General features: G+C 40.0%; 1 protein-coding gene across 1 annotated transcript in view; it reads left to right on the plus strand.

The window, feature by feature from the left end:
* The window catches only part of MACROD2 (MACRO domain containing 2), a 1,891,634-nt gene that overhangs the window by 1,351,831 nt on the left and 518,948 nt on the right, over positions 1 to 20,855 (plus strand). The window contains exon 8 of the mRNA XM_023753208.1: positions 20,245 to 20,318. Within this exon, the coding sequence (XP_023608976.1) occupies positions 20,245 to 20,318 (74 nt within the window). The remainder of the gene's footprint in view (positions 1 to 20,244; positions 20,319 to 20,855) is intronic.

Genomic DNA, 20,855 nt, shown 5'->3' on the forward strand with positions numbered 1-20,855 from the left:
TATATATATATTAATCCTCCCCCGAGGATATTTTTTCCACAGATTTTTAGAGAGATCGGAAAGGAGGGTAGAGACAGAGAGAGTAACATCACGTGAGAGAGACACATCAATTGGTTGCCTCCCACACCTCCGAGTGCCCAGGGCCAACACTTTATCCACTGAGCCAAACCATCTAGGGCTGATACATATATTTTAAGAAGAAAGGGAGGATCATCCCAAATTACTCATTTGACTATGCACATTATGCCAGTGCTTTTATGTGTAACTTAAATCCTTACTTCTCTATGTTACTTTTTGGGATTCTGTTTGGAGTGATTGTGGCCTGTTTGAATGTCTATGGCATGTGAGTTCCCTTTGTATATTTATTAGATTTTGCCTTTGGACACCTCTTATATTATAAAATAACCTGATGGGTATGGGCAAATTTTTAATTTGTGGTAAGGATTTGGATAAAAAAAATAACTTGAGAAGCAATCTCATAAACACTGGTTGGGGAATAGGAAACAAAAACAAGAGAAAAAGGCAGCCAATAAAAGGCAGCTTAATGAATGGCTTACTGCTATGGGCAAGGGAGTTTCATTTTTATTGGAGACTGGTAGGCTGAATTATGGCCTCACAAAAAGATCCTCATCCTATTCCTCAGAAACTTTGAGAACAACAGCAAAATAATTTTCCAGATGTTGATTATGTCAAGTCAGCGATTTTCAACAGGTGTGCCGCAAAAATTTTTAAAACATGCAATACCGGTCCAGGGGCCAGGGACACTGATTTCTTTTCCCTTAGATTTTAAAATAAAAGATGACAAAAGTCAACCCAACAATAGTCCTCCAGTATGAAGGTCCTGTCTTGAACCATAAATAGATAGATCGAATAATAGAGTTGCACATTGTTTGTCATATCACACAATAAGGTTGTATCGGATTGAAGGTTGAAAATTGCTATGTTATGGTTATTGAGGTGGAAGATATTCTGGATTTTTCCAGGTGTGGCCAATATCATCACAAGGGTCCTTATTAAAGAAGGCAGGATGGTCAGAGTTAGAAGAGACACTGTGACAATGTAAGTAGAAGGGGGGAGGGGACTGTAGCAGTGGAATGGGATGTCACAGTGACATGAGGAAAGGACCAGGAGCCAAGGGATGTGAGCTGCCTATGGAAGCTGGAGGAAGCCAGAAAATGGAATCATCCTAGAGCCTGCACAAGCAACGTGATCCTGCCAACCCCTGATTGTAGCTTAATGAAATTCACTTTGGACTTTTGACCTCAAGCACTGCAAGATAATAAATTTGTCTTGTTTTAACACACCAGGTATGTGGTAATTGTTATAGCTGCAGTAGGAAACCAACACAGGGAGCTTCTGAAAAACTATCTGGGTCATTGTGCCACTGAGCGTCAAGGAAACTAAGGTTTTAGCCCACTGATATCCGTCACTCATTTGGTAGGATTGTTCCTAGAGGCAGTAGCTTTCCAATATTTCTAAATACCTCCCGCACTGTCCAGGGGCCAGAGAAACTTTCCGTAAGAGACATCGTGTATGAAATAGGATGTCGTAGACTTGTCCATGACTGTCCACTGAACATGCAAGTGATATTCAGGATGAAGCAAGCAAATGTAGGCAGAATATTACCTGCCACGACGCATAACTCTGGGTATGTTCCCCATTTACCAAGTGTTTTGAAGCTAGAAATTCTCTCCCCTTCACCAGTGGCCCCAGCACCGTGCTTGGCATCTAGGAAAAACACTTCCTGATGGGTTGGGTGGCAGAGTGTGACAGCTTGTGAATGTCACAGTAAATAAGAAAGTTGGCTATTTTACAGCAACAGTTTCCAAATTTTTTAAACAAAGACAGCAGAGAAGGGAAACTCGCTATTCCTTAGAAACAGATTCAAGAGATTTTTGTAGAACCCAGGCAGTATGGGTGCAAGGTGGCTGTCAATCACAAATGTAAGCTGTCACTAGGCAAAATGGCCTACTCCTGTTGCAAGATGGCTCTGCAGTCTAAACCTCCCTAGTCAAGGTCAGCAGATAAATCAATACAAAGAGACAACATCGCAGGTGGAGCTGATGTCAAACAGCTCATGTGTCTGGCAGAAAATTGAGCATATTGGTAAAGTACTAAAGACTTCCTTCGTGAGAGTGCCGGGATCCCTGGTTCTGAAAGAAAAATCAGATTAATGCTCCCAAATCCTTCTTGACACCGAGAGACAGTCTTCTCTTGACAAGGGCTTGAAGAGGACAAGGTGGGGACCACAGGCATGGCTTTCGCTTTGCTGAGCATCTAACTTGACATAACTTAGGAGGGTGCTTGTTCAGTACCAGATTCTCTTTCTCCTCCAGCATTATTTGTTATTATTGTTGTTGTTGTTGTTATCATCATCATTATTATTATTTGGCAATGAACTTTAGCAAGTGATGCCTTGCTGTTTGCAGATGTGCTGTGTATTCTGACTGTATTTCTAGTTCTGCCAGGTACATTAACCTTCAGAACATATTTAAGATGAAGGTTGAATGACTCTTTTAAAAGAAAAACCTGGAAAATGTCTTCATTTTCCGCACCAGCTGCTGCTCCCATTTTCAACATGCCAGACAAATGTTTGGTACCCTTGAATGGAGTTTGACTAAATTCACTGACACCCACTGACTCTCAAAATGGCCCCACGATATTGGACAAGTTCTCCATCTATAGAAACACATATACACATAAACGTGGAGGGAGATTTTTTTAAAAAACTTTTCTGTGGCTAAAATATTTGAAAATAATTTAGTTGTAATTTGACTGTGGTTGTAGGAGTTTCCAAATACTGTGTTTAACCTATTCTATCATCTTGACCCAAAGCAGAAGTTTTTAATTTTAATTATGGAAAGCTTGTAAAGTCTTTGTTTTTTAATAGATAAAGCCTTTGGTAATGTATCTAAAAAATAATCAGCATTCCTATGATCACCTAGATTTTTCTCCCATGTCAGTGATGGCGAACCTTTTGATCTCGGCGTGTCAGCATTTTGAAAAACCCTAACTTAACTCTGGTGCCGTGTCACATATAGAAATTTTTTGATATTTGCAACCATAGTAAAACAAAGATTTATATTTTTGATATTTATTTTATATATTTAAATGCCATTTAACAAAGAAAAATCAACCAAAAAAATGAGTTCGCGTGTCACCTCTGACACGTGGGTCATAGGTTCGCCATCACTGTCCTATGTCATCTCCAAGGACATATACAATAAACATACATAATTAATTGAATAGATTATTGTTGTTATTATTTTAAAATTATCATCTGTATGATCAATTAAGAAGAAAACAATAACCTTTTTATTTTATTTGTACTTATTTCTTCTCTACTGCCCTTCCTTGCTTTATATAGAATTATGTCTGACATGTTGTTTTCCTTATCCTGAAAAACTTCGTTTAATGTTTCTTGTAAGTCAGATTTACTAGCAACAAATTCCCTCAATTTTTGTTTTTAAAAAGTCTATTTCTCCTTCACTTTTGAAGGATAATTCTGCTGGGTTCAAACTGCTAGGCTGGTTGTTTAGTCCCCTCACTTAATTTGCCTCTCTTCTTGCTTGCATGGTTTCTGAAAAGAAATCAGTTATAATTCTTATCTTTGCTTTTTTCTCTCATTTCTTTCAAGATTTTATCTTTACTTTTTACAGTTTACATATGATATGCCTAGGTGTCATTTTGTTGTGTTTTTGTTGTTGTTTGTTTGGGTATTTGTCCTGATTGGTGTTCTCTGAGCTTCCTGGATCTGTGATTTGGTGTCTGACATTAAACGGGGAAATTCTCAGTAATTATTGCTTCACATATTTCTTATGTTTCTTTCTTTTTCTTTTCCTTCTGATATTCCCATTAGTCATGTTACACTTTTTGTAATTCTCCTACAGTTCTTGGATATTGTTATTTTTTTCAGTCTTTTTCTCTTTATTTTTCCATTTTGAAAGTTTCTATTGACTTCCAGAATTTCTTTATTGTCAAGCTCAGAGATTTTCTCTTCAGTTGTGTCTAGTCTACTAATAAGCCTATCAAAGGCATTTCTCATGTCTGTTACAGTATTTTTATGTCTTGCATTTTTCATGTCATTCTTTCTTGAGGTTTATATTTCTCTGTTTACATTGCCTATCTGTTCTTGTAGGCTATGGAGTTTATTCATTAGAATGCTTAGTATATTAGTCTTTCCAAAATGTCTAGCATAGCTGAGTCTGATTCTGATGCTCGTTCTCTTTCTTCAATCTATAGTTATTGCTTTTTAGTATGCCTTATATTTTTTCCTGATAGCTGGACATAATATACTATATAAATGGAACTGGAGTACATAGACCTTTAGTAATATGGCAGTGAGGAATGGATGTTGTGGGAGGGAAGTGTTCTATAGTCCTAGCATTACGTCTCAGCCTTTTAGGGAGCCTGTACCTCTGAACTACAAACACCACAAGTGCTTTTTAGTTTCCCCTCTCCCCTCCTAGGTGGGATAGGATGATGACAGTGAGCTGGGGTTTATTATTTCCCTTCACCGATGTGCATGGCTACAGCTGGCTGGAGTATAATATTAATTACCCTTTCCACAGGTATGTTAGGCCCTGATAAAACCCCTGCAGGTTAGACTCTAGTAAAATCTTTTCTCCTGAGGGCAGGCCTTGTTGAGAACAGAGTGGCACGCTTCAAAATAGTCTCCCTATTTCTCTTGTAAGAACCTGGTTGAGCTCCTGGAGGTAAAATTTGTAAGTGTCAGGGAGTCCCCCTAAGGCTAGGCCAACCTAGAGTTTTAACTCTCAGACTTGTCCAAGCTCCAGGAGTTTCTCAATTGTAGTTTAGGTTTTTGTACCCTGGTCCTGCTGTCTGTGGAGGTTTCTGCTCAGGGATTTGTGTTTTTTGTTGTTGTTGTTGTTGTTGTTGTTTTTTGTTTTTTTCTCCAATAAGTTGTGATTCTCTGTGTTTACCAGTCTGTCTCTCCAATTTAGAGGGACAGTGGGATGCTTTTGTGACCTCAGTTCTCTGAGGGATCTAAAAAGAGTTGTCAATGTGTTCGGTGTGGTGGGTCTTTTATTTTTAGGAGGGAGTGATGACTTCTCAGCTCCTTATATGCCAGGATGTCATTCTCCTTTTTAAGAAGAAAAATGTCAGTTGTTACATAAGTGAAATATTGTACAAATATTGGCTTCATTTTTCTCTTTGGAATACCTTTGAGTGTACACAAAAGCGCCAACTTCCTAAAGAGATTCATCACAATAAATATTTAACATCTATGTTTGCTTAAATGGATATTTATTCCCACTAAAAGCACATCCTGAACTTCTTTTCTGGTCCCAGCAGGTTTTCGTGGCACATTACAACTTCATGCTTTCTTGTGTCTGCTTACTGCAGCTCAAGCAGGAGGACAGATTGATTTTGGATGAGAAATATGCCCTTCTAAGATTTCATTATTCTACCACAAGCTTAGTCCAGAGCTCATGGTTTGTGAAATACTGTCACTCATTATTAAGACTAACAATGATTAGCATCATGGGAAATTTGCATTTTAAACTGCAGCTTTCCTGCTTTGCAATTCCGTGGCTTATTTGGTCTCTTCATTCTCCTATCATTTCTCAAACACTATCTCCCAAGTGCCTCACTGTGGTTAAGAGGAACGAGCCAGGTGCTGTCTGTTTGAGGGAAACAGTACATGCATCATTCCCAATTACACTTCTCCAGGCATTTTCAGGAGCAGTATCTTGTGTGTAGGTAAAACTTAGAAATCTGAAAACCACAGTGAAAAGGATTTTCTAGGTAGAATAGTAAAAGCTTATATATGCGACGAAACAAAGGCGGTTCAGGCCACTCAAAATTCATTTTAGATTATTTAAAGAAGTATACTCATAGTAGTAGGATGTTGTGAAATCCAGACTGTAGCATTTTGGGGGGTCTAACCAGAACTCCTCATTTGGAGGTGGATACCTTAGACTACGGCAAGTATGGGACTATTCATTCAGAGTTTAGGCATGCATGAGGTTGCTTTGTAAAAACCTACTCACCTATTACCTATTTCTCTTACCAAAAATCATATTTTCTCATATCAGAATGGGATTCAGTGGGAGAAAAAAAGGCAACATAAATCTACTTCCAGGTTCTCAGGGGAAACTGTGAGACCGTATTTGATCTAGGTAACTGTATACACTCCACTTGAAGTTGCTACTCTGGGCATATCCAAGAGCTTGGAGTTCCCCACTGAGTTTCCAGGCTCACATGCTGAATAGAATTCTGGTACCTTTAGGCTTTTCTTATATCTTTCAGCTTTCTCACATCTTAAAGTAAACAAGGTAAATACTTTTGACCCTCGTACAATGCAGGAATTCAGGGCACTGATTCCCATGCAGTAAAAAATCCATTTACAACTCATTATTCACCAGAAACTTAACTACAGTTGGCCTTTGCATCCCTGGTCAACAAACTGCTGTTGGAAAACAATAGCTTTGATCTGCAGTGGTGAAACTGGGTGGCAAACGTGAAAATATTGCTGTGGAATCATTCATTGGTTGACTCTGTGGATGTGAAAACCACTGATGGGAGAGCCAACTGTATTTACTGAAAAACAAGTGAATCTGCATAGTTCAAACCCATGTCATTCAAGGATCAACTCTCTAGGGCCGTGGTCTGCAAACCGCTGCTCGTGAGCCACATGCGGCTCTTTGGCCCCTTGAATGTGGCTCTTTCACAAAATACCATGTGCGGGTGCACGTACAGTACGATTGAAACTTCATGGCCCATGCGCAGAAGTCGGTATTTTGTGGAAGAGCCGGTATTTTGTGGAAGAGCCACACTCAAGGGGGCAAAGAGCCGCATGTGGCTCGCGAGTCGCGGTTTTCCAAGCCGCAGTTTGCCGACCACTGCCTAGGGGAAGGATCTTAAGCAAGAGGAACTATGAGGAGCACATGTATGTGACTTACACAATTTAGTCTTCCCAGAAAGAAGGTAGCCTTTGCCCCCTGCTAAGGTGTGGCCACAGAATAGAAGCCTGTTGTGCTCACACAGATTGTAGTTGTCAGGGGAGGACGCTATGTCTGATAGGTTTGACTCCAAAACCTCTTCTCTTTTTCTTGTTCCAGGGTTTCACTTAAAGTAATTCCATGCCCCTTGAATTCCTTGAACTGGTATGCAGAATTTATTATGCAAGTACTATTTTTTATCCCTGACAGAGAGTGAACAGGGGAAACCATATTCCAAATAGGGCAAGCATGCAAGCATGTCAAACTCACAGCCAAACAAGGCATATGGCCCACTGGCAGTGAATTTGACAGGCTTGGAAGGCCCAGATAAAGGTGTAAACAGCCTTGCTCTTGTGCATCCTCAGTGGGTAGAGGAAAACATATATTCACCAGCACATCAGTTCTGGCTCAGTGTGTCAGCCAGATTTTTCTGTATTGCACACCACATCAGAAACCCAGTGGCTGACCACAAATAGCATTTATTCTCTTGTTTATGGTTTTGCAGGTTGGCTCAACTGATGCAGGTTGTTTAACTGATTGAGACTGGGGTTAGCCCCGGCCAGCCAGGATTCCCAGCTTCTGTTGGGGCTCAGTTGGTTCTACCTGTCTCATGTCAGGTACCTGTCGGAAAAGGCAGTGCCAGTAAATGCTTTTAAAACTGAAGATCTGCTCACATCCCCTTGTCAAAGCAAGTCACATGGCCAAACTCGGTAGTGGGGCCAGAAAAGACATTTCACCCACAGGGACAGCCTCTTCAAAGTCAGGTGGCAAAGGGTATGACAAAGAGGAGTGAAGAACTGAGGACACATCAGATCCAGCACACTCAGAGATTAAACTGTCAAAATGAGACACAGCAGTCTAATGCTGGCATTACTGCTCACATCAAATTTAAGACTACAGAACTTTTCAGAAATGTATCTTTTGAAATGTATTTGAAAATGATTTTCAAGATGGGTGTCCTCCAGTGGGCTTTAATTATATCAAATGATATATTTTATCACAAAATTATATCAAATCATGTGTTATTTTAAACCACAGTCTTAGCCCGTGAGACTGCATTAATCTCTTTCTCAACCAGCAAAGGAGTGGCTGCCATTGTAAAGGCTCTCCAACCACAAAGCACAGTTCTCACCAACCAGACCAGCCTTTTAGTATAACCCCACATGCTAACATTGAGGGACTAGTACAGACAGACTGAAGAATTCAGAGAGTTGCAGCCCAAACCTGTCTTAACATTTTAAACATCACAAGGAGAGATTCTCCTCTGAGGTTCATGGAGAAAGAAATCGTTGGTCATTGAGAAGCTCCTCAGAGGAACCCCTGGAGATATGGGGGCAGTTCACCAACTCAGGCCTTCGGGGATTTGACAAGTTATTGCAGAGTAAAATAACTCCTCTTCCTCCTTATGGTGGTTGTCAGGGCACACGCTGCCAAGACAAAAGTCAGAGCAGCTCCTTTAGGAGAATCTTGCAACTGTGCAGGTGGGGGCATAGAAACTTCTTGGGAAATAAGGGGTTCCATGCTTGCAAGTCAGTGACAGTTGAAGTTAAAGGACCCACCCACTATGCTGATGTGTCCCTAAAAGAGGCCCTGAGTATTTATCAGACTTACCCAGAGGGAATGAGCTCTCATTCTCTAGGCCATGCCTTTAGGTCAAGGTCAATCACAGGCCCCAGGGGTCTTGGCTGACAGGCATCAGAGCAGAAGAGAGCAATGTTCCTTTCCAGCCCTCCACTGAGAGGGCTGCCTTTCCTGGGCCTCAGGTGGCCTAAAATCGCTGCAGGATGACAGAGAGCCTCACAGGACACTGGAGCAACAGGATACTTCCTATGTCCCCAAATACGACATGATCATTTATTGAACCCCGTTTTGCTTTGAGCCCCGAAGGGGGAAAGGTGAATAAGACGGACAAGGGCTCTGCCTCACGGAGCTTATTTTCCAGCGGGAATATGGAACCTGTATTATTTCAGATTGGAGAAGGACAGCAAGCCAACGTGAGGAGTTTAGACTTTGTTCAAAAGTCCAAAGTGAGGAGGAAGCCACTGGGGTCTGCCAGCATGGATGTGGCATGATGTGCTTATGTTTAGAAAGGTCACTGGCTACCAGGTCCATGTACGATAGAATGCCACCACTTCAAAAACCAGAAACTGATTTTCATCTCTAAGTAGATCCCAATATAAATCTTTTCTACTCAAATGTGATGTCCCAAATGAACTCCCTTGGTTATCCCTGTAGGAAAAAAGTGTTCTTTTAAACAAGAATTTTAGAAAAACTCTATTCTAAGTGATTCCATGAGATTTTTCATCTCCTCTCAAGAGTTTTATTGGAGGGTAGTAGAAACAGCTTGCATAAGGCAGAATTTGTGTCAGGAGCCATTTCTCAGGTCATTATTATAATTTCTTAGACAAAAGATGATTTTAAAACGTGCTCATAAAACGACACCGGAGCTCATAGTTTGAGAAGCTGATGAAGTTTGCACAGATTGTAACCTCGTGTCCCCTCAAAATACAGCTCATTCATACATGCTTTGCAGAGCTGAAGAGGGGCAACTTGAAAGGGAAACGAAACTTCATGTTTCCCAATTGTTTAAATAGGTGAAAGCAACAGTAATGGAATATAGTAGAATTTATGGGATAGCATTTGCTATGGCACACATCAGGTCAAGGGAAATGAAAGAATGGGTGTGAAGAGATTACAAGGATAAGAAGTAAAGAACTCCCCTTCTCCTTTTTCATATGATGAGTAATTCTAGAGGTCCTGCCAGTAAAAGGAATGCTACATTGAAGTAAGGGCTAATGCAGGAACATGGGGAACAGTGTGATGGCCCAGAAGTTCTGTTGTGAGCCAGCCAGCTTCCAATTTACAGGTTCCAGTTATGTCCACAACGATGACACCTAAATGTTGATGAGTGCAGTAATCCTCCCTTATCCGTAGTTTCACTTTCCATGGTCACTTACAGCCAACTGTGCTCTGAAAATATTAAATGGAAAATTCCAGATATTTTGAGAGAGAAGGGAGACCACATTCACCTAATTGTTATTAGAGTATATTGTTACAATTGCCCTAGTTCATTATTGTTGTTGTTAATCTCTTACCGTGTCTAATTTATACATTCAACTTTATCATAAGTTTGTATGTATAGAAAGAAAAGTGTATAGGGTGTTTGGTACTGTCTAAAGTTTCAGGCATCCTTTGGGGATCTTGGAACATATACGCCTTAGATAAGGGGATCGAAAGTAATTGTCCAATCAGAACCACCCGCTTTTCTATGTTCCCCAGGGACTCCTTGGGCCTATTCCACACTCTGCGATGAAGACTTTAAATTGTGCGCTGGTGCTTCCACCTGAGATAGAGGGCAGAACATTAGTCTTGCCAGGTCTACTGGATGTGGCCCATGCAGGAGGCACTGAGCTGGGCACTCCGAAATAAGCTTTCTGACCATAGGGACCTCCAATTGGATTTCCTTTCTTTGGAGTTTGAGACATTGTTGCACCAGCACTGGGTTATGGTATGTTCTGTCCAGGCCCTGGGAGAGGGTGTGGATGGGGGAACGTCAGGCAGGCTCGGGCTTGGGTACTGGCTCTACCCCTTGCTTGAGTTCTTCCAGAGTCTGTTCTCTTCTATATAATTGGAAAGGTTTCATATACATCTTGAAGGGAGTTTTGAAGATTTGGCTTATTTTATGTGGAAGCCAAAGGTGGCAGGTCTCCTAAGGACAGCCAAGGCTCCCACCCATGACCACGTGCGGTATACACCTCGTGGCAATATTTCATATAAATCCAAATTAATCATCTTTGAATGACTCCTCCCTCAATATATTAAAGTAATTGTGCATTTGCAAACCAACCAACTCATTTACATTACTCTTTCCCCTTCTTGTTTTCATTGGCTTGTTGTGAAGTTTAAATACTAAGTAGAGTGACTTGTACATAGTAATCATTAAATGTTAACAACAACCATAGCAACGATAATTACAAATTCCTTTGGTGTCAAGATTTCAGGGCGGGCATATTTCTGTCTCATGGGGCCCGATTTTCATGCCAGTGTGAGCCTAACCTATATCACATGTACCTGTCCTCTCCCAAAATAAAATACTATTGTGTGTTCATGCTGACAATTCATGAGCTCCTCAACTCGTTCTCCTACTTCATTAATTATTTTATAAAACACTTCTCTACTGTTGCTATAATCTAGAGATTACAACTAGAAAAGTTTAAAGAAAGGGTGCTATCAAGATAAGACATGACACATTATTTTCCAAGTTCATGACTATGTTGATTGCTGTCATAGTTTGGCTCCTCCCAAAAGCAGATTCAGAGGCAAGGGTTTGGGTGCAAATAGCTCCTTTGGGAGATGATTTTAGGAAAGGGAGCAAGGAAGAGAAACTGATAAAGAAAGCTAAGAAATAGTGCATTATTGAGCAATTTGCCACTGTAGACAACTGGAGAGTAATCCAACTGGTCAAATCTGGGCAACTTTGTAAAGCATGAACCTCAGCATTGTTCTGCCCAAGGAGTGAGTTAACTGGGACATGTGTCCCCCACTTCTCATTAATCATAGATTGAAAAATGCTCATGGTGGCCTCAACCCCCCTTACACTTTGGACCTACCCCACGTGTGGGCAGAGTGAGCTCTGGACACCATAGAGAGCCCTCAGTTAAAAAGGCCTTAGATGCTGGAGGTCATAAGTAAAGCCGGAATGCAAGGATGGCACATTGCCAAGGGAATATATGCGGGGCATTGCCAGTATCTGCTATGGTCATTCACGCTTTTGTATGCCATATTGTGTGCATATACACATATAATGAAACCTGCCTTGTCCTTTTAAAGAATGGCTAAGACTCGGCCATCTTAATGGCAGGCTGTGGACGCCTCACTCTTGCCTACCTGTGGTGCCTCTTGCTCTCCCGAAGGAAGCCAGTGACACCCTTCTTAGCATTCTGCTGCCGTAACAGGGGCCAGTGGCACTCTTATTACTTCACCTGTTTTATCTTTTGTGAAACTCAGCCTTTAGCCAGAATTGTCTGAGTGGCTGCTCTAGCAATTGCTTAACAGCGAGGCTCCTTCAGATCATTTCCCTCAAGTAATTTGATTTCATCGTGCTATCAGAATTGCTTTTATGGGATGGAAGGAGGCCCGGGGGAGGGGGTTCACAAAAGCTATTTTGAAATATAAAAAAATAAATACATTCATCCCTATACTTCCCCATGTCCATCGGAGCTTCCAACTTTATCCTTCCCCTTTTTCCCACCCTGACAGGTGTGTGTGTGTGTGTGTGTGTGTGTGTGTGTGTTGTGTTCAGGGTGAATTGTTAAGGAATGTTTTGAGAAAAACACAACTCATCTCACACTATATTGTCTTTCACCTTAGCTTGTAAAGTATACTGTTTCACATCCCTTAGGTCCCCACACCAGAACTTTTGTGCTAAGATGAAAAGTATTATAGTTATGTCCTAAAAAAAAATTAAGCAAAGCGTACTTTTGCATTGCTAGTCAATGTTGATAATCTCGGTTCCGCTGTTGTTAACATTTCAATAAACCCAGTGATACATCCCTCTCATTTACGTCAGTCAGAAATGTTCATCAATGCGGAAGATCCCGTGTTTGTCTTTATTTTACTTGATTTTGTGGGTAAATAGAAAAAATTGAGCAGCATGCTTTCTACATTAAAGACTCGCTGGGAAGGGAGGGCTCCACAGTGGATGTTGATTTAATGTGAGGAGTTCAAGGGAGTTTGATTTTCTAAAAAAATGATTGCTTCTAACTCCTGGATATTTATAGCCATTCAGTACCAGTTTGGTGCCTATAGTCACTCTGAAGGCTGGTGAGTATGGCAGCAGCTTGCAGTACACATGGGGATTTAGGGTTTCATAAAATGGCTAGTATTTTATCACAGTTTTGGGCCAAGTGCTCAGAGGGGTGGGGTGGGAGTGAAAACCACCACAAAGAAATTGTGCAGCTGAACATAAAAGGATTACGTGCATAAATAATAGTTTCTACATCTGTGAGCTTCACCTGGACACTGATCTCTAGCTTGCTTTTTTCTTACAACTGCTAGAAAGGCATCCATAGTTAAAGCAGAGGTGACTCCTAGTAACTGGGCCAGAAGGGGATGTTGGGGGAAGTAGCAAGAGAGAGAGCCCTGGGTAGACTGTAAGTGGTAGATGTGGTTCACATTTTAAAGCATTAATTATACCTGGTATTATGTTCAATATGACTTTTTTGTAGTAAGAATTTCTTTGAAATAATTGATTTAAGTCATTACCATATGCCTCTATAGAATATGGAAATCTATAGCTTCTATAGCTATAAGCAGACCTTCATTTTAAGTCTAAAACAAAAACTGATCCATTGCTTCTACTTCCAAAACAGGCAGTTTTACTGGCAGAGTTTGTTATATCTATTTTTATTTCAGTAGAATAGGCCAGATTTTCAGTAGAACATGTTTGAGTCCTATATCAGGAGAACAAAATTAGTTTCTACATGGCAGCGTAGAAACTAAGTTAAAGATAGTAGGGAATTATCAACCACAGCAAAACAAACAATAAACAAAAAAATGAATGCTAGAGAGAAAAATTGTGGCAAGGTCAAAACCAAATTCACTCTTAATTGTATTGCAAGCATTCCGGTTTTCAACAATTTCAACAGACAAATAGTTCACTGCCTGGGTAGACTCTCCAGGAAGTCGAATGCTGTATCTTTCTGCAATTTGATTGAAAAAGAAATATCTGCGTAATAACTGAGTGCAAGGGAAATGTCTAGTGAGTTATTTGATGTACCAGGGATGAAAACCATTGCAAAGTCAACTTGCTGTTTCAGTTTTCCTTCTTTTGTTTAAATTGTTTTTATGTTCTGTTGACAAAACTTGTTTCTCTGGGTTAAGTATCACTAATGTGTAGGGAGAAAACAGGTAAGTCATAAAATGCCTCTGAGCTTCTAGCTATAAAAATATTGATTAGCCTAAACCTATCTGTAATGGCTTTAAATGTGGGCAAGAAAATAGAATTAGTAAGTCCTCTTGACACGTTAACTAACTAAGTAGATAAAAACGTTAGTTTAAACTTTCATATACTTCTGGTGGGAGTATAAATTGTACAGCTGCTTTGGAAAACTTTGGCAGAATCTACCAGGACTTAACATCTGCATAACCAATGGACCAGGAGCTCCAACTCCTGGTTATAATCTAAACAGAAACAAGTGCTTATGTCTATCAAATGACAAGTATGAGAATGTTCATGGCAGCTTTATTCATAACAGCTTCAAACTGGAACCAATCCAATTGTCCATCAACACTAGAATGGATAAGTCAACTGTGGAATATTCATAGGATGGAATGCAGCACTACACTGGATATAAATGAGCTTCTGTTATATGGATCAACATGAATAAATCAGGCAGGCATGATGTTGAACAAAACATAATCAAAAGATGTGCACATTGTATCTCCCTGTATAAGAAGTCTAGAAACAGGCAAAATCAACCTGTGATAATAGAGTAGAAAATAGTATTTCCTTCAGGGGTAGATGTTGACTTGGGACAGGCAGTTTTCTGGAATGTTGAAAATGTTTTATATCTTGATTTGGTGATGGTTACATGTATATATGATATATATACAGATATAGATATATATATTTATATATATCTATATCTATATCTATATCTATATCTATATATATATATATATATATGTATTAGAGGCCCAATGCACAAAATTTGTGCAAGAATAGGCCTTCCTTCCCCATCTGCTGGCATTGGCTTCCCTCTGGCACCCGGGACCTGGGCCTCCCTCCGGCCACAGGCAGGCACATGGAACCTGGACTTCCCTCCAGCAGGCAGCAGGCACCCTGGACCCGGGCTTCCCTCGCAGCCCCGGCTTCGTTCAAAGGTCATCTGGAAGGACATCCAGAAGGAAGTCTGGTCTAATTAGCATATTACACTTTTATTATTATAAATATAGCTAGATATATATACATTTAGTAAATAATTTCAATATAAATGTAAATAAAACGAAAAAATCACTTGTATATTGTACATTCAATATTTACAACAAAAATTAATTTTAATAATCCATCCTAATGGATAAGGAACTAAGCTTTAGAATGCCAGCAGCAGCACAGATTTGAGTCACATCTGGACACACACACACAAAACAAAACAAAATAAAACAAAACAAAACAAAACAAAAAAACCTCCCTGTACTCCGGGCCCTAAATTATTAATGGTTTATGCATACTCATTGGCTCTCATACTTGGAAGAGATTTTCTATGTCATCTCATTCAATAACACATCTCAAACTTGTCTGCTGCCTTCCCTCTGGGTGGCCATTCTGTTTTTGTGAACAAAAGTCCCTTGGTGAGCAGAATATAGCTGTGACCTCCTAAGGCAGGCCTAACTGTCATCAGAAGCCCATCCCCTGGCAAAAATCTGTCCTCATCTATTCATTGGTTTCCTTGTAACCCTTGGTGTCTTGCAGTTAAGCCGACAAAGCACTGTGATGTTGCTGTTTTTTTCTGACATCATACTTTATCTTGTATATGCACACTGAAAGCAGACATATTTTCAGAGATAATTGCCTTGGTAATTCTCTCCCCTTTTTAATTACCATTTTATGCTTATTTGTTTAATTAATAAGCATATTTTCTGAGCAGGAATTATGTTTTATCTTATGCATCTTCTCAATAATTTTCCTTAGGGAAGAAATAGGATAATTTGGATATATCATTCTGCTTAGGCAGCTTCTCAGAATTCCTTCACTCTCCCCAAACTCTAGGGCTAAACAAACTTGTTCTCCTAGCACTTAGCCCTTTCTGTTATCAATACAAAGATTTATGAGCCCACAATCCATTCACTAATTCAACACATACTTATCATCATTTGTGTGCCAGCAGTGCTTTAGGGATACAGTGATAAGCAAAATCAGGTGTGATATCTACCTCCTTAGGGCTTTCACTCTGTTAATATTAATTATTTACATAAGTAAATGTAAAGTTGCAAGTATAATGAGTTCTCTGAGAGAAAGGTACACAGTGCTATGAAAGCACAAAATGGGGAGTTATCAGTGTCAGAGAAGCCTTCCCTAGAGAAAGACTAAGCAGAGGCCCAGTAAAGTTAAAATAAGCTAGGAGAAAAGGAGAGGGATGTCATTTGAGGAAGAAGAGACAACATGAGCAAGACCTTTTGGCAAGAAGGCAAAAGGAAACATGCCACATTCGAAGGACAGAAAAAAAGCCAGTGGGTGGAGGTTGAGAAAGCGAAGAGCAATAGCAAATGGGATGAGCCTGGAGAGACAGAAAAGATTCAGACCATTCAGGGGAGAAACATTAGCATTAATAAGGGGAATGTTTTGAGGACAAAGCAGCCTTCAAATGCTTGTAAAGAGCATTCCTTGGAAAGTAGCTGAACAAAAATACAAGAGAGAACAGATGGTGAGAAAGGACTGCTTCAATTAGTAATTTTGGAATGGAAATGTAACATCCAGGTCCAGCTTGTGATCTGGGGAAGAGGTGGAGTGGAAGTTCTTGTTGAGAATAACTAAGTCAAAGACCTGGCAGGCCAGGCGTTGGGTGGGTCATTTTTTGGATGCTGAAATCACCCAGGGATTATGGCAAACCTTGAGGTAGAGAAAACCATAACTCAGTGCCAGAGGCTTTGATGAATATGGGGAAATGACCAGGGGGTCACAAATAGTTGAGAACTGACCATTGTTTCCATGGCTCTGCAGGAATTTGTATAATTTCTGGTGGGCATTACATCTTCTAAAGGTTAATGCTACCAACTGAGCTACCTGGTCGGAGCTTCATAAGCTTACTGAACATGATTACAGTATTTATTAGCTTTATATGGCCCTATAATTGTATGATTTAAGTGCTTCTTGGACATATCAAAAAGTTGGAGAAGAATTTTCAAGGCAAGATAATAAATAAAGAAAACTAAGGTGTAAGTCTAGAAAGGTCCCTCAGGATATAGAATGCGAGGCCAAGAGAAAGTTTACTCTGCAGGGGCTGGAGAAATCAGCAAAGGCTGCCATTGTTTGGTGGAAGCTTGTGGTCACTATAAGAAGAATCACTTGCCAGAGGCATGCTAGATAGATTGCAGAAGGGGAGAAGACCGGAAGGAGCACAATTAGGATTTGGCTGCAGTTGTCAGGATGAGGCAGATCAGATAAGTCAGAAAAGAAAGTAAAGAAAGGGTGGTGTAAGATATTTCATAGGGCAATGCTTTGCAGACTCAGTTACCAACAGGAATGAGGGTCATATACTGTAGTGACTGGTAGAGAAGTAAAGCCATAGGCAGAAACTGCAGTCAGGAAGTGGTTCATTTGGCAGAAGAATGGTCGTTACATTTCTGCTTCTGGAGCACATCTAGGGGAGGTATCCAGCTGATGACAGATGCAGGTGGTAAACTCAGGGGGAAGGTGAATTGCAAAAGCCTCCTGTGCTCTAATCATAAATGCCCATCTTGGCCTACTTGTTTTTCTTTGCAGCCCACAGGTACTCCTGCTTTCTTCCCCCTCAATTTCCCTTCATGCTTTTCATTAACTCCTTGCTGTTCTAAGCTTATATCTATTTTTTTAATTTATTGATTTGAGTGAGAGATTTGTTGTTTCCCTTATGCATTCATTGGTTGATTCTTGTCTGTGCCCTGACCGAAGATCGAACCTGCAACCTTGGTGTATTGGGATGATGCTCCAACCAACTGAGCTACCTGGTCAGAGCTTCATAAACTTACTCCTCTCTCCACCTATAGTCCCCTTCCCCAAATATTTTATTGTTTCCTAGAACCTCTCCCCCTTTCTTTCTTAGTTCTCTTTGCCTGTGTCCCCACATCCCTAATGCCCTTGGCATGCTTTATTGCTGTTACCTCTTGTCAGTTCTGTCCTCCAGACTTTGGGCTTTAGAGGACAGGGACTCTTTCAAAGGGTCTGGGATCTAGACTCCTCTGGTTTAATAATTTGTTTAATGGATTATGTAATTGATTAATTAATAGGTTTTTTTCTAACTTGAAGAGTTTTACATTCTGAAGCCTCCATTTAAGGAAAATGAATGGGATGAAAGAATTCAAAACAAATCCACAATCCTAAATATCATAGATAAATTTACAAAGTTTCAAGAACTTATGCATATTTTTTGTATTACAGTGGTTCTGACTGTCATATCACAGTGCTTGAGTTGAGCTTGGCCCTTGTTTATTTTGTCCCCTTTCCTAATGCACTCCCTAACAAAGCAAGCAGAAACCTAGTTAGAAGAGGAACATTTTTTCTCAGAAATAAGGAAAAACAACTTCTTTCACACACATCTTCTCTAAAAGTCTACTGATATTTAAATTGTTAGTATGAACTGCTGCAATATGTATTTGCCTTCCAATAAAACTGTTTTTTAATTAATTAATTTTTTTTAAATTTTTTAATCCTCACCTAAGGATGTTTACTGATTTTAGAGAGAGAGAAAGGGAGAGAGAAAGGGAGAAAAACATCAATGTGAGAAAGGAACATTGATTGGTTTCCTCCCTTGCATGTCAAGACTTGGGATTGAACCTGCAGCCTAGATATGTGTCCTGACCAGGAGTCGAACCCACAACCTTTTGGTGTACAGGACAATGCCCCAACCAACTAAGCCACCTGGCCAGGACAAAACTGGGTCTTTTAAATCTCAGTTCTCTCCATTTCAGTAACACCTCTCTCTTTCTGCATCTGCACTGACAATGTCACAGGAGCCTCCCTGACTAGACCTCCTCAAGGACTTGTTGCTGCACCTGGCTAGAGCAGAGAGTAGAAGAAGCAGAAAGCTGGAGTGACATACATTTAATAAATGCTCCTAGAGAAAAGGAGCCAGGGGAGGTCAAACAGGTAGGAGGAAACATAGCAGAAGGCAGGGTTGAAATCCAGGAGGAGAATATGCAAATATATAAGAGAAAGAAAGATTAATAGTTGTCAGAGACTGGGGAGAGGGGAGATTGTGGAGTGACTGTTAATGTGGACTTTGGAGATGATGAAAATATTCTGGAATTAGTGGTGATGCTTATACAACTTTGTGGACATATTTAAAAAATCACTGAGTTGTATGTTTAAAACACTAAAAAATAAACTTAAGGGAAATCCAGGGGTGAAGAGATTAGAACATGGAGAAGTAGTCAAGGCCATCTAATAGTGAAGCAGATGAAGACTGATTGAAAGCCTATGGGATTTGGTGATTAGGAAGCCAGTGGGGAACTTAAAGGGAGTAGCTTCAACAGAATGGTCATGCCCATTTCTTCTCCTTTCTGCTACATAAATTGTAACTCAGATGGTTATTACTTCACATACTTTTATCTGTTGGCAAAATGTCTGATGGTTCTGCAAGTTCAGGAATGTGTTCATTGTGGGTGAGTTTGTGAAATTTTGATATGTGCTCATGCTCACTGGGACATCATTATAAGTATGTCAGTCTTTCTGCCATTTTAAAACCAAAGCCATACAACAAAACCAGGTCAGCTCATGATGTCTTAATCTCAAACATAATTTCCAGTGACCCTAAATGAAGCAGGCATTGCCTCCTTTGAATTCTGACTATAGCTTTCAATTGTATGGCTATTTGGCAAGTTGTCCTGTCTTCTGTCAGTTTATTGATGGAGTACTATTAGCCTTGTGACCCTGGGTCAACCATGTGTATTCTCTGAACCATATTGCTCAATTTATAAACTTAGAGTAATAAGAGAGTAATAAATCTTAATTTGAGAACACCTTATGAGAAAATTATATATAATGGCTTTGAAAACTATCAAGCAAATGTAAATAATGTTTAATTGATACTTATATTATATATATATTATTGATTTCAGAGAGGAAGGGAGAGGGAGAGAGAGATAGAAACATCAGTGATGAGAGAGAATCACTGATTGGCTGCCTCCTGCATGCTCCCTACTGGGGATCTAGCTCACAACCCTGACATGTGCCCTTGACCAGAATCAAACCCAGGACCCTTCAGTCCACAGGCCGACACTCTATCCACTGAGCCAAACCGGCTAGGGCATGTTTAATTGATGTTGTTTCAAATTAGAGAGACAATTAAATTCTTTAGTGCTTTTGGCTTTATTTTGGTGTAGGACTAGTTCCCTTAATGCCTAGTTTGTAGGATCACAGGCCTTGAATCTGTGTGTGCCTTACTAAGGCCCTCCTGCCTTCTTCAGTACTAATAGGTTGAATTGACTACTGTTTAAATGAGAAAAATCCAGTATCATACTGATTGACTTCTGTGTTGCCTTCATCTTTTTTCTTTATTTCTTTATTCTGCTCTCCTCTTAGGTTTCCCGAACGAGCCTGCTGCAGTGATTGCCCTCAGCACCATTAAGGAATGGCTGGCCAAGAATCACCACGAGGTAGGGAGAACTACACAATCACTGAACATTCAAGGTGGTGTAATTTCCAAAAAGCACATAAATGTATTTTATAAATATCAAGTAGGCCTAGTCATTGAGCCAAAGCTTGATGATCGTGCTTCATTCAGGTACCACGAGTAATTGAGTATTTTCTTGTAATTAACTTACTGTAGGGATTACATTGATTGGTTTTGGTGGTGAAGAGGCAAAGTGATTGCATTCACTTAGCAATGATCTCATTTTTATATCTTTCAATAGTATAGGTCTTGTATGTAAGAGAGAGAACAGGATGGATTTCATTAACAGGAAGAATGAGAGATTTTCCTTAGAAAGTTATGTTATCTTGGTTGACAGGAGATTCCTGGTATAGAGTAAAATTGTTGCATCCTGAGTTTTCTTTATATATAACTAATCTCTTCCATAAAGTAACTTTTGAGTATGAGATTGGAGTGGACTTGGATTATTGATAGTTAAATGGTCTTGATCAGGATTTTTTATGAAACAAAATGCTTCCATCAGAGTATTCATCACACACCC

Source organism: Myotis lucifugus, unplaced genomic scaffold (genome assembly GCF_000147115.1).
Source record: "Myotis lucifugus unplaced genomic scaffold, Myoluc2.0 scaffold_42, whole genome shotgun sequence".
In the NCBI taxonomy this organism is placed as follows: Eukaryota; Metazoa; Chordata; class Mammalia; order Chiroptera; family Vespertilionidae; genus Myotis; species Myotis lucifugus.